The sequence below is a fragment of the Zootoca vivipara genome, chromosome 7 (genome assembly GCF_963506605.1).
Source record: "Zootoca vivipara chromosome 7, rZooViv1.1, whole genome shotgun sequence".
Lineage (NCBI taxonomy): Eukaryota > Metazoa > Chordata > Lepidosauria > Squamata > Lacertidae > Zootoca > Zootoca vivipara.
This window is the reverse complement of record NC_083282.1, coordinates 31,058,428-31,073,267: the sequence shown is the minus strand read 5'-3', so window position 1 is coordinate 31,073,267 and position 14,840 is coordinate 31,058,428. Positions and strand designations below refer to the sequence as shown.

The 14,840-nt window shown below is 39.0% G+C and overlaps 1 protein-coding gene across 3 annotated transcripts in view; it reads right to left on the bottom strand.

Moving 5' to 3' along the window:
• Window positions 1-14,307, bottom strand: part of SLC44A5 (solute carrier family 44 member 5) — an 88,084-nt gene extending 73,777 nt beyond the window's left edge. For 2 of the 3 annotated variants that reach the window (XM_035122672.2, XM_035122671.2), the window contains exons 1-2: window positions 13,342-14,307; window positions 1,838-1,886 (exon numbers count right to left, since the gene is read on the bottom strand). In XM_035122672.2, the coding sequence (XP_034978563.2) occupies window positions 1,838-1,886; window positions 13,342-13,353 (61 nt within the window). In that variant the 5' untranslated portion in view covers window positions 13,354-14,307. The remainder of the gene's footprint in view (window positions 1-1,837; window positions 1,887-13,341) is intronic. The other variant, XR_009557888.1, reaches the window with a different exon arrangement.
• Window positions 14,308-14,840: the final 533 nt, after the last annotated feature.

The following is a 14,840-nucleotide window of genomic DNA, read 5'->3' as shown; positions in this document are numbered from 1 at the left end:
AGATGAGCGCTGCAACCCCAGAGTCAGTCACGACTGGACCTAATGGCCAGGGGTCCCTTTACCTTTATCATAGGAAAATAACCTTCTGTCAATGTTAATCAATAGATGACCTTGGGCTGGATCTGACAAACATACTGGATATCCATGGTCAGGCAGCGGAATTGCTCCTGCCTCACCAAAACAAATGACTGCCTCGACTGAAACTGTTTGACAACCGTGCAACTGTGTCTTGCTTTACAATGTGTACAGGCAAATAAACTAATCATGCAAATTTGTCCCACATTCGTAATAAAATTCAAGCCTACATGTGTTAGATTTCTTACTTGTAGTTTTATATGCAACTTGTAGTTTTATATGCAAAGAAGACAGTCATGTGTAAGCATCCAGCAGACTCGGAGATGAGTCAGGTACTTATGATGGACAGCTGAGATCCCACTTCCCCAACACATGTAGCCAAAAGCTTGTTAGAACTGCCCACCTAAAAATTAAGTATAGATTGATATTTTCCTTCACCCTTGCATATGTTACATTGCTTATTTTAGGAACAGGTGTAAACTAGTAGAGTGTACTACACACACACACACACACACACACACACACACTTTGAGTTATACACCACATATAATGTGTGAGCTCAGCTCTTTAAAGTTAAACTCAGGGCCATAAAAATGGGCAGAAGATCACCCCCCCCTTCCACCAAGATATCAGCGTTCACTGAAAGCAGGGAGAGTGAGATAAGAAAAACTAGCAGCAACTAAATATGCCAGTGTTGGCACTAAACACGCCACCTTTCTTGGCAATTAGAGAGCCAAAAATATTGTCCAATGTCTGAAATAATAGTGATATATTATTTATCATGGGGCACTGCAGTCACATAGTATAATCAGGTCCAAAAATAATGTATGTGCCAAGGACAAATGATCCTTGTTTTTAAAGAAAGGCAACAAGACAAAATAAAGCTCTTGGTTATGTGTTAACTATATGTGGGACTGTAAGTGTTTGGGTGGGAAATGCAAACTCCCCATATTGCACTTCTCCCAAGAGTTTTATAAGATACACCACATTTAAATGATAATTGCATAATAGCCATAATATTCTATGGCCGTGCACATGTAGCACAATACAAATAACTGCAGTATCTGCAGCTATTGTCATGGTAACTATATGTTTGTATTAGGGCATCATGGTATAAAGCAGGAGTCTAAAATCAGAAGATAACTGCAAATAAACTGCTATGCAGCCATGGCTCAAGATCTGTTTCCTGGTCGTGAGCCCATGAGCCCAGGTTCAGAGAACATGCTAAGCCAAACCTTAGTGTGGCAGTAAAAGGAAGGGTAAGGAGCAAAGTAGCTGTGAGCTCCTTTCCAGGTGTATGCAATCTTGCACAGTCCTACCAAGTCATAGTTTGGCTTAGTGTGATTTTCACACCAGGTCAGCAGGTGGACTTCACATAGTAACATTATAGTTGAAGTAGGGTCATAGCTGCCAAGTTTTCCCTTTTCTCGCGAGGAAGCCTATTCAGCATAAGGGAAAATCCCTTAAAAAAAGGGATAACTTGGCAGCTATGAGTAGGGTAGATAACCCCTTAATGGATGTGCCGTTTATGAAAGCCCTCATGTGGCAAGAGGAACATGCAGACTCTGCAAATCTCTTACATCAGCATCATCATTATATTGGAAGAAAAAAGTTCCCCCTCACTTCCAAAGTACAAAAAGAGACAACATCTGGACACAAATAAAAACTGATACAATTTTTTTTCCCCAGTTAAGTGCATATTTTTCTTCTGTTCACAGAAAAGCAATGCAGGAGTTTAATATACTAAATCAGAAGTATTTACCTGTTGTGAATAGGTCCTCTGAACTTTGGGTCAAATTTCCTTGGTTCACCTGCATTTAAAATAAAATATTATAAAGATACAGCAGAGTAAACAAAACAGAAAGTCAGGAATAATCTGTTACCAATTTGTCCTACATGAAACTCTTATGAAAAACCCCACTAATTTATTGATTAGTTTGATTCACAGGATAGCTCGCATAGGTGGTCCAAGTATAGTTTAAGGAAGAGAAATCAAGCAAAGCTCTGGCAATACACACACCATACATTTAAAGTACTCCCCCCCCCCAAAAAAAAAGAATAATGGAAACTCAAGACTATCAAGGGTGCAGAGAACAGCAGCTCTATGAGGGATAAAAGGCAGTTACCTGGATTCTTGCAGGTACATATGTACTTTAAATATATGGTATGTACACAGACTGTATCTGTATCCCTATGATACGATGTTCCGGGATTAAAAAATTGGCCACAACTTTATTGATTCCACATGTAGGTTGTTGGGCTTGGCTTAGGCATTGGGTGTATATCCCTCCAGCCCCCCTGGTGGAGGGCTGCCACATGGCAGGGTCAGACCCAGGATTAATGGGTCCTCCACAAGATGCAAGTCTGCACAGATGACCCTCCCAAGCCGCTGAAGGTTTTTGGACAGAGACCCTGCGGTTGGGCGCAGCTGGCCTTCATGTGCTCCCAACCCCCATCCACTCAGCCTGGTCAGACCAGCTGGAATTTAAATCAAGCAGCTAGTGGGAAAGCCCACCAATCCACAGCAGCTGGGCTGGGAATCCCCCAGTCTGCCTGTCGTTCCCAGGCATTGCTCCCTGGGAGTGGGAGCTCTCTATGACAGGCCAAAATAGCTGCCTACCCCACATCTGGGTAAGCAGCTATTCTGCAGAGTTACCAGTTGTGTGAGCTTCCTCCCACTGTTTCATAGTACTGTATACAACAAGTCTGCACAATAGGCAAGCAGTGGCAGAACCAAATAATTAACACTGGTTTGTTAAGTTTTGCCAGCCTACAACTAGGTAAATCAGGAAAGACAAAGCAATTATCTATTCGAGAAAACATGCAGTATAGTTCTTTCATTTGTCTTAAAATTATCACTCTTTCCCAACGCATTTCTTCAATGTGGGCTTGTGAGAGAAATAAAAACCCATTAAGCATTGCTGCCTTGAATTTGAAGCTACTTTTCTCTCAAACTACCCATTGAAAGTCTTAATTGCAAATGTTAAAATGAAATAAGACGCTCTATTCACAGCCTTGCCTTCCCATATCCTATAAAAATAATTTTACACCACATAATTTGCAGATTTATCTAGGTTTCAATGAAGATGAAATGCGATTTTGCTGGAGCTGTTATTTTCAGTGTGACTACAACTCAAGGGAGCTATGAAAAACAATAATTATGTGAAAAGTTGGGAACAAATGTCCTTCGTTTTATAACACACTTATGGTAACTTGAGGACAATTCACATAGCCCTCAACATGCATTTACGATTTTTGTTTATGTCCACGTTTTTTTAAAAAAACGCCACCCGTTTCAACATAAGCTTCTCATTATATCATCCACAAGATCCTGTTTCAAAACACTTCTTGAAGTCCCCCCGCCCCCCAGAATACAGCTAGCTAGAATCTGGAAATGTACCAAACCATCCAAAAGATTAGTCCACACACTAAGCAGCATTGACGTATACATTTAGTGCCAACCTCAACATGCACACACAAAAATGAATGAGCCGTCACATCTTGTCAAGAAAGAAATGCATGAAAAAATGAATATGTAACTGTAACAGAAAATCAGACACCTTAAATTGGCCTTTTGTTAATTTGAGGGAGACCGTGCTTGTCTGTCTAACAGTTTCACTGTTCAAGTTATTAGTTGTTGCCATTTTCTTCTTATTATATAATATTACGCGAAGTAACTTTATTGTCCATGGCTGACTTGGTTAAATGTTAGAATGCTGCACAGAAAGTGAACCAAAGATATAGAGCGATTAATGAAAAAGGAGCTCACAATATCAGGCATTTTTTATTTATTTATTTATTAGATTATGTGAAATATAGATTTCATGGATGAACTAACAAACATTCATATCTCCCAAAAGCATAAAAATATGTAGGTGGGCAAATAATATTGGAGGTGTAAAGACAATAATTTTCTCTTTTTGTAAAATCCTTTTATTCAAGGCACTCCTTGCTTATGGAGTATTTACGTGACCATTCACATTAAATGGTCGAATGCTTAACATCTTTCCACAATGTTTATGGTATTAAAAAACTGAATTCAGGTCCTGCTCACAGGCTATTTCCTATAGGCATCCAACTGACCACTTTGAGAACAGAATGCTGCACTAAATGGGCCACTGGCCTGATCTAGCAGGCCTCTTCTTAGGCCTCTCATTTCTTGATGCCTTAACCATGCACCAGACGTTTCTTCCTCTGTGCTATTTGCTGCAAACCAAATAGCATCATAAAATGTTCTTCATTACTATAATATATTTCAAGGTATAGGAAATGGTTCCACATCTAAATTTCTCATTTTTAAAAATTGCTGTGCCCTTTTGCCTATCTATGAAATGTTATACTGCTAAACTAACAACAACAACAACAACACCCCACCCATCTGAATGGGTTGCCCCAGCTACTCTGGGCAGCTTCTGACAGATATAAAAACATAATAAAACATTACACATTAAAAAGCTTCCCTATACAGGTAAACTGCGTAAGGTGTGGTTGTGGTCATTGTGGTTGTTTCCCAATTCTGTATCCAAATATCAAAATCACTGTCCTGGCTCCTACTGGATGAAGAACTCAAACTCAGATTACAGTTTCTACCAAAATATTTAATACTCATATCAGTGCGATACATAAGCAGAATAAAGTTGAAAGGCACGGCAAGTACAACACATAGTTAGACAACTGAAGACATTGATCCAACAAGTGACGTGCCCCCTGTAATTTTGAGTGTGTGTGGGGGGGGGGCTAATTTAGTGCAACCAACAAGACTGTTCCTTAGACTTGGCAAGCAAATGCTCACTCCTCCAGGAAGGCTGAGCCTGACCTGTCTGTTCATGCCTGGCTTACCTTCTCTGTGACCTAGGTGATGGAGGAGGTGTGAGAGACTCCTCTAGAGAAAACAGCATAGACAGGGCAGTCACCTCCTCTTAAGAGGCTGAACTTGAGTTGGGCTCCAGTGGTTCTGCTGGCAAGGTTGGCCAAACAAGCAAGGTGTCCAAATTTGAGATGGACCCTGGTAACTCAGGAGACACATGCTGCATGACTGACTGAGCCCACCTGACCCCATTGGAACCCTTCCCAAGATCATTACATTAACACAAAGACATATTTTTAAACAACAACAACACACTATATAATGAAAACTGGAAATGAAATAAATAAATTAAATTGGCTTTTGAGGTGTTAATCAACAAGGTCACATTTAAAATCCTGGGGTGCATTGCCCTTTCCCACTTCCTTTCAAGCCTCTCATCTTTTAATCACATTCTTATTGCCATACTAATGATGAAGTCTTAAGGAATTCAATAGAGATTAAAGCTCCAGTCCACAACACACTTAAAATGGAGCAATGGTGCTGACTTCAATGCAAACATTTCCATAATAAATGTGCTGTGGGTTTCCCATCCTAATCAACAACGGTCCACAGATAAAGATTGCATCTCTCTTTCTCAAAGTTGTAGGAGGGAACTGAAGAAAGACTGTTCTTAGAGTTTTGTGTCATTATATCAATAGTGATATAAAATCATATTCTAGGCAATGAATTTGGTGTGTTGGTTTAAGCTATCTATGAAAAGAATCCATTCTAATTAAATTGATTCCTTCCCCTTCCCCCAAGCTGCATCTCCTCCTAACCTTTGTCAACAACAATCCCTGTTGTTTTCTTACCATACCAGGCTACTCTAAGGAATTGCATGCATTCAAATTCTATTCTACAAACTCTAATGCATGCAAACAACTTGATATGTGTGAATAGCTGCACTGGGATCAATGGGGCCAGCTTACACTCATAAAGCAATACATATAAAATGTTTGTGAGACAGCATTTGTTTGCATTTAAAGCTATAATCATAGGAAAAGATACGATGAACCAAGCTCATTCCTGGTGGAACTTCCCTCAAAGAGTCTTTAATCATAGGTGAATCCAGTATTCGACATTTTTGCTTTTTCTATCCAATGATGACAGTTGGAAAATTGAGTTTTTTGTCCTTGTATGGCAAGATTGCTCATTACAGGAATCAACACACCAAAAGATTTCTCACTTGATCCCTGCAAATCAATGTGGAGCATTGCTCTTCCTTATGAAGCAACACATTTTAATTGCACAACTAATAGAATATTTATGCTGAGTGGCCACATGGGTGTCAAACGTTAGACTTGTTTCTCTTATAAAACCAGCTGCTTTTGTACACTACACTATTCTGCTTCCATCAGAGGCAATTAAAGAGAGGTGTGCTGGTTGGGAATAGACACTCTTTAAACAGGACAAGCAGTCAATCCTTCTTTTGGTACATCTCAATTAGATGCACTTCAGCTTTGCATCTTAAATCGAACTCCTATATGTTCCTGAGCAAAGGAGCTTTGTTTGGTCTGTTATCAGACAGCAGAAGACAATGAGTTGTGGACAGCAACAGCAGATGGCTGGAATATGGGTTGGCGGTGAAAAGTTGAGAGCAAGTGCCAACTATACAGAAAGGCCTGGGAGGATCAATGTTAGTACCAGTGGCAAGGCAGCAAGCAAGAAACAGGAGACAAAGGGCAGGAAAGAAAGCCATACTAGTACTGGACAGTTTACCTGGCTGGAAATGAAAAGACGAACTTGTCCCTTGGGCAGGTAGTGCTTTGTGCCTGCAGGCAACTTATCCAGTACAGTGGTAACTCGGGTTACAAATGCTTCAGGTTACAAATGCTTCAGGTTATAGACTCCGCTAACCCAGAAATAGTACCTCGGGTTAAGAACTTTGCTTCAGGATGAGAACAGAAATTGTGCCTTGGCGGCGTGGCGACAGCTAAAGTGGTACCTCAGGTTAAGAACAGTTTCAGGTTAAGAATTCAGTTCTTAACCTGAGTTACCACTGTATAGCATCAGGGAGCAGTCCCTGAGAACTGAACTCTGTATTCTCCTCATTTTCCTTAAAATAAAATGCTTGAGCAGTCACTTGGTCATGTATTTCTGACCAGAAAGCATGAATGAATCTAGCTAGCAGAGACAATAATCAGTGTTGGGAAATGTACAACAATCAAAATGAGAAAGCAAAAGAGTAAGGGGCTGAAGGAGTAAGAGTTGTGGAATGAGGTTTTGGAGTAGTCTGATTATTCTACAGATAAGCGGACAGAGCGATTTCTCCTGCTCTGTTCTGACAACAAAAGTCTTTGCAATCCCCTTTCAGCTCATCTAGAACTATTTCCTAAGTTCAGAAAGGGCTTTCAATAGATCTTAAAAAGGGAACCAATTAAACAGGTACAAAGCAGCATTTCTAAACACAGACAGTAGCGCAGAACTGCAAAAGACAGGGAAAGTCTTGCTACTTTAAAATCACAAATATGTCAATTCTCCCCCTCCATATATTTGAGCAATTAATGTCAGAATTTCATTAAAAAGAGGCCCTTTTAATATGTTTTATTAAAAACAAAAGCACAATGCCCTAGGAGTGTAAGGCAAGCATATAAAGGTCTGAGCCCGAAAGGATAAGGAGATGAGCAAATGAATAAAGAGGTTTATAATAGAACTCTGTAACGTAATATAAATGATAGCATTTGCTATTGCTGAGGCTAATGAATATATATTCACATGCATAGCACTTTGGTACCCTTCTGGATGAACGATGCCATATAAAAAGCAATATATGGCTCTCAAGGGCTAGTGAACTGTCTTCTTGAACTACTACTGCTCAGCTGTGGCATATGGCCAATAGTGATATTAGATCATTAAGGTTTGCTGTTCCCTTGATATGGTGTGTGAATCACAGTGCAGTGCAATTTCCCACATACAGAAGGATAGGGGGGGGGGAACACTGATCTTGAAATTCAGCCAGATCCCCGACCCTTGACCCAGAGACATATGACCTAGAAAATGTAGGAACTACATCATTGATGGCTTAAGCTTTCTGAGATCATACACACTTACACATCACTGGAATATTACTGGATGCATCACTGTACCTTAAGCACTGGAGAGCTGGGTTTACTTCTTCTTGATCAAAGGCTCAGTGCCCCTTATTCGCCCCAACTTGACAAATGGGAGGATGTGGTGGGCTCCTCTCACATTGTGCTAAGCAGGCAACCTTACCACTGGGGCATGGTCCCTATTCCATAAGCACATAAAATTACAAGACTGAGCCATTCCATGGAAGATAAACAATTTCATGGGTCTAAGTGATGAGCCATATTGAAATGTCCTCTAAAGCAGAAGTGAAAGCTACTTTTGTAAATAAATATAGAGAAATCCCAAGATTTCAGCACAATTGTGATCTGCTGCTAGGCTGCTCTCTGCAAAACAAATGGCATCAAAGAACAGAGAAGCTCGAGCTTTTTCTAACTCAGGTGTTTTATTTTTATTTTAGTTTTTCAACTTTGGCTGGGAGAGTGTGGCTTATTACAGCCCAGTTTAGTCCAGGGTCAAAATTACATGTTGAGGGTCAAGTTGCATGTTAGACAGTGGTTTACAAAAGCACTACAATGTATCTTGGGGCTCAGGATGAGAGAGAAGCTTCCTACAACCCTGCTGTGTTGTCTGGAGTTGTTACTCTCACATTGTAAGTTGGGAGTGTTGTAAGAGAGATGAGGTGAGGGGTTTGTGCTATCCTGCTATGTACATTGCTGCAAGTATTGTAGTTCATAGGCTGGGATGAGGCTTGTATGTATTGCAAGCCAAGAATCACTCATATAAAACTCCTCAGACTGCAGCAAAGTCAGTCTACTTAGGACCTCTCCCCGGCAAACTCTAATCCTCAATTGTATGCCTCCTGCTCTGCTCACTTGCTTTTACAATGATGGGTTGATCAGCTGACCTGTTGACAGGTATTACTTTTAAATACCGGAGAACTCAAATATATAGCACATATAAAATAAGAAATGGGTTAGAAAGAGCACTAGTACTTCTCTTTGCTGGTACATTTAATTTGGGTTGTAATGTCTGCTGCCCAATCACAGCTACACTAAAATAGTAGCTTTTCCAGTAAATTTCTATGGACAGCTAGCATTTCCACTGTGGGAGGGGGAAAACAAGTTTTTAAAAGCTCTATTAAAACCAGAAATGAACTGATTTACAGCACAGTCCGATACATGTCTATGCATGAGTCCCAATGAGTTCAATTGCACGTACTCACAAGCAGGGCTTTTTTCAGCTGGAACTCACCAGAATTCAGTTCCAGCACCTTTCAGGTAGGCGCCATTGCCATTATAAGAGAACAAGGAAGGCGTTCATGGTGAGTTTTGGCACCTCTTTTTTGCTCATAAGCAAGCATATATGATTGCAGCCACAGTCCAGAAAGTAGCAAGCTGATTTGTGAAAACATGACAATTTCCTGCAACAACTTTAAAACACAGACAAGATCTGGTGTTTAATGTATCTCAGCAATATTTTGCTTTCCACTATGAACATCTGGGCCACTTATTGTATACAGGGGATCTGAATGTGTTTTACTGATCTGAAAGTGTTTACTGATGACCAATTAGTTCATATGAAGCTATCAAAGGTAATTTTTATTCTTAAGGTTTGGCTTGTACCACCAACCATGGACAAAGTATAATTCTGAGCCAATTCGAAAAATTACTTTTGAATAATTATGGTTTCAAGTGTTCATATTTCACAGACACTATCTTGGTAATCCTTATAGCAACTTTGGAACAACATAATAGTTTACAGTATTATATTCCCATGTTGCAGATGGGAGTCTAAAATGGGGAAAATACAGCTTGCCTAAAGCTCCCTTGTGACTTGGAGGAGATATTTGAACAGCAGGCTTCCAAAGTAAAAATGTTTATATACACAAACAATCTTGACTTGCCTTTCTACCCATGCCTAAATTCCTTTTTGTGAAAAGGCCAGTCTTGGTTATAGCTCATAGCAATTTCCACCACCATGGAAAAATTTTCCGAGCTGCCACATTCCCAAGAATTGATGGTGCCCATATACGTAATTAGCTGGTTCACATGAGCCATTTTTTCATGTGAGTGCCTACCCAGAGACAGTCAGGAAAATTCACATGTAAAAATAAACTGTTGTATAAACTAGCCTTCTGGAATGGCAGAATGCAACCTTTAAAAAGTTATTTTTTATTATTAATAACATATTACTAGCACAGACAGTAAGCACTTTTTTCTTTCTTTTGCAAATGGGCACATAAACAGGCTATTTAAAGCATAGCACACACAGTAAACCAGTGTTACTTCTGCGTGGACTGTGTTGGCAGTAACATAGGAAACCTCCAAGGCAAGGGGAGGAGATGTGAGGTGGATTAATAGGTACTTTGTTCAGACTTCTTGTTTACTTCACTGCGTTGGGAGCAGCTATGTTAAATAAAAGAATTTCTTAACTTCCATCCGTGCACCAAAGATTGACAGAGGAAAAATATTTAGGATGAGTCAATTTATCAGGAATTCACTGCACATTTCTGCAGCTGGTGATAGCATCTTTCCAGCAACTTCTTATCTTCCACAGGTTACTGATGACAGTTAAATTAAAGTAGCTTATCACTTCTGCTTCTCACTATTTTACAGAAAGATGTGAGATAAAAACTCAAGAAAACATCACAGGTTTTGCTAAGGTAATCAAGGAAAATAGGTACGGTAGCACGTATTTCCTATCTATCAGCTAGGTGTGTTAATGTCTAACATTCTACCTGCATTACCTTCTGGCTTATGTTAGAAAATACTGACAGCAGACTATGGCCCAGTTCACATGTCAACACACTCATCAAGATATTAAAGCCTGGTATATGTAATATGGCTATGCTACTTACACCAGCAACAGGTTTATGAACCTCATTCTTTCAACATTCTTTACCACACCACTGATTCTTTCCTTCAGAGGATACATGGACATTCCGTGAAGCTACTCTTAAATCCCATTTGCTAGAAAAAATATATGATTTGAGCCCACTGCTGACAGTTTACATCAAAGGAATTTAGGATGCAACCCTATACACACTTTCCTAGAAACAAAATTTAAAAATTCCTTCCAGTAGCACCTTAGAGAGCAACTAAGTTTGTCATTGGTATGAGCTTTCATGTGCATGCACACTTCTTCAGATCTGAAGAAGTGTGCATGCACATGAAAGCTCATACCAATGACAAACTTGGTTGCTCTCGAAGGTGCTACTAGAAGGAATTTTTAAATTTTGTTTTGACTACGCCAGACCAACACGGCTACCTACCTGTAACTAACACTTTCCTAGAGTAAGTTATTTTGAACTCAGTGAGGTTTATTCTAAGCACACTTCATAGGATTGTGCTGCCAGAGAACATTTTTTCTCTTTTGGGGGGTGGAGGGGGAAGGGATGAATTTTACTGATTAACAAAAGTGAAATTTTGTCTTGCTTCATATCAGAAAACCTTCATAACGCACAAGCCCTGCTCTGTAAACTGAGGGAGCTCCCTTGTTTCTGTTTGCATTGTAGCAAATATGTTCTCTTCCATGCCAATAACCAACAAAAACATATTTTTGCCACACAAGAACCTTGGCAGCTAATAGCTTTGGAACAGATGTATGTGATAAAAACTGCTGGCTGGTACAGAACACAAATTACCCTGTCACACAGAAATCCTTCAGACCAAAGCCAAGCTTATAAGGAAAATATAAAAGGTTCCAAATGTGCTATGCAGTTGCCTATACAGTACTCTGTTAAGTTGCAGAACTTCCTTCAGATTACACTCATTTAGAACTTGAATCAAAAAACTGAAGAGCTGGCAAGGACCCCAAGGGTCACTTAGTGCAGCCCCCTGAGAGCATGAGAACAACTTTTTTTTGCACACAATTGGGGGGAAATGGGAAAAGGATCTGCATAGCTATGTGGTGATGTGGCATAGACATGTCTTGTAATACTCTCCATTAACACATCAGCATGCATCCAACAAGGGCAAATGTTTATATATTTGCATGGTTACATCCAGGTGTATCCGTATATCAAACACAGGTATGAAATATTTATGTAGAACTGGCATTTTTTTGCATTTCAGACATAGTTTCTTGTCTCTTTAGGACCATAATAAAGTTTTCAAAAAGACTAGGATCCGCATACATAATTTCCTTCCAATTGCTTTTATTTTGCCCTACATTATGCTGCAGCATCATTAACAGCAGCAATTTCCTGAATGCTCAAGACAGCTACATGAAACAGAATGGTTGATAATGTAGCCACTGGGGCCAAGTGCAAACCAGGTTTCTTTTTCCTAGAAGTTATCCTACTTTTTATAATGACTCCATTCCTATTAGCAAAACAGAATTCATAATAATTTATTTCAGCCTTAGTATCCATGACATACCTCTATTGGTTTCCTATCACATTAAAATGGAAAAACGATGCATTTGGGGATCAGATGTGACTGTTAGAATACCACTCCAGTAAAAACCAATACCTGTTAATTTACTATTTAAAAAAAACACCAAGGGCATAGTAGATTAAGCACTCCATACTCTGATCTCATAGTAGGGGTGTGGTTTTTATTACTCACAAAGCAAACAAATTTCACACGTTGAAAACAACAGTATTCGCTGAAGAAAGTAAAACACTGAATTATTGCAAACACCTTCAAAAACCCTTCCAGAAATGACAGCTCTCTACTGAAGCATCAGAATACCTGCTCAAATTGGGGGTGGGTGGGTCTGGTTTAAGACTGCTACCAATGTATGACAGAACTTGACAGTTTACTAACGGAAGGTTAATATACAAAAAGTCAAAAATTAACAATAATTTGTTTAATTAATTTGTCAGTTAAAACTGAAAACTGTAAATATCAGTACTAGCAGAAATTTCCAGATAGAAACACAGTTTAGTATTATAGGAAGGTTTTGCTCAGAGAAAATTTTAATTTTGAAATTTGCTCCAAATCTAAAGATTTGTATAATGTATCTTGCTGATCTGATGTATATATAAAACGCACAGGATGCAATCCAAACCAAGTCTTTTCATTGAAAGCTATGGAATAAGCTTGCAGTTAAATAACTGTCCAATTTTTCACAACTAACTTTCACAAAATATTGAGGCATTTTTAAAAGTTTAAGAGCAGAACTTGTACAACAAATGTAAACACAGCAGGTAGCTTCAAAAAGGGTTGAGCCCATTTTTAACTTGTTTCAAAGTTAAAAGATTGGTTCAAAAACATACATTATGTAAGTAAAACGAAATACATCTTCAAATTACTGCAACACTGTTTCATCTAGCAATCACTTTTCACATCCCCCAAAGATACGGAAATGGAAGTGAACCCTGAATGTCAGTCTCTGGCAAAGCATTTTTCACGTTATTCATTTAGAGCAAAGACATACAAGATTACCATTTTCTCCATAGTAGAATTCTTCCTTTTTAGTCATATTGCTGCTTCCAACTCTAGCAATGTACAACTACCAGGACTTTTCAGGAAGAACGGTTTGTACAGTGAGCTTATGTCCACAAAATACTATGTAACCAGGTTTAAAAATAAAACTAATTGAATGGCACAACCTCATCCAATAAGGATCGGCTCAGAATGGGGGGTGGGACTTACTACTAAAAGAAAACTGTTATCACCCAGTGAACATACGGCTGCTGCTATAAATGCCACTCCCGTAGAGAACCACCTCTTTTCCAAAGTACACAAATACACACAGAGAACCCTATTCAAATCACCATAGGTTGGGAAGCAACATCGCCTGGTAGAGTTCCGAACTGTTGCAAATCGTTTTGTAACTCACCAACTCTTTGTCTTTGCTTTTTGTGTGTGTCTCTCTCCACCCTTTCAAAACTTGTATATTCTTTGCATGTGTAGACAGATTGCATTGCATTCATTGCAGTGGTATAAATATATCCCACACAGTCTGCTTTGTGTATTATTCAATTATTTATTTAAATATGCTAACAGCTGCAATCTCATGTTGCCTTTGCGTTAGTTGCTAAGATGCAAGTTGACCACGGGGTTGAGATTCTAGTTTTCTGTGCAAACTTGAGCATTTTTAAAGTTTCATTAATTTCAGGGAAGTTTTGAAGCAGTTTTATCCACCTTGATTAATTAAATACCACTAGTATATCATGTTGAAGTCCTGTAGTAACATTGTGCAAACAAAAACAGTGTTGCAAGCAGCATAGCCGGTGTAAAGGGTTTTGAGGGTACAAGAATACCACATTCAGGATGTAAACTTTAGACAATTGTTTAAAAATATTTCATATATTTAACTTTTTGTATCATTATGTCTGTATCATTTGGTGCAGAACTTTTACTTTTACAAGTGTGTTCAGCAATGATACTAAAATAAGCAATGCAGTCCACAAGGTTGACATTGTGCAAGTTAATTGCACGCAAGATGTGGTTGTATTTTATATCCTTTTTTAACAGTGATTTTTGAGTACTGTAGCATTGCTATTTTAATGCAGTCTGAAAAGTCACAATTAAATGTTGCAGAAATGTCAAAATGTGAAATGCTCTTGTTCACTGTTCCAGTCAGTGAGCGATGTTCTCCTCCAGGACACTCCATTATATTCTCATCTCACCAAGCTTCCCATTTACCTCCCAGGAGTTAGCTTGTATTTAGTAGCTGCTAAGCATGCTCAGAAATCATTGTAGCGTTCTTGGGGATTCCCCCTTAGAAATCTTTCTAAAGTTTTTTTTGTACTCCTGTAACCTTTGGAGTTCCTGCATGCCTGCTGACAACTGCCTCTTTTGCATTAATATTACTATTTGGCTATTAGGGTTGCCAGACTCAATAAAGGACAGGACTTCTGTGCCTTTAATTGCCCCGCTCTCTTTTGAGTCTGGAAACCTTAAAGAAAAACCAGCAGACCCTTTGTTTAATTTCCAAG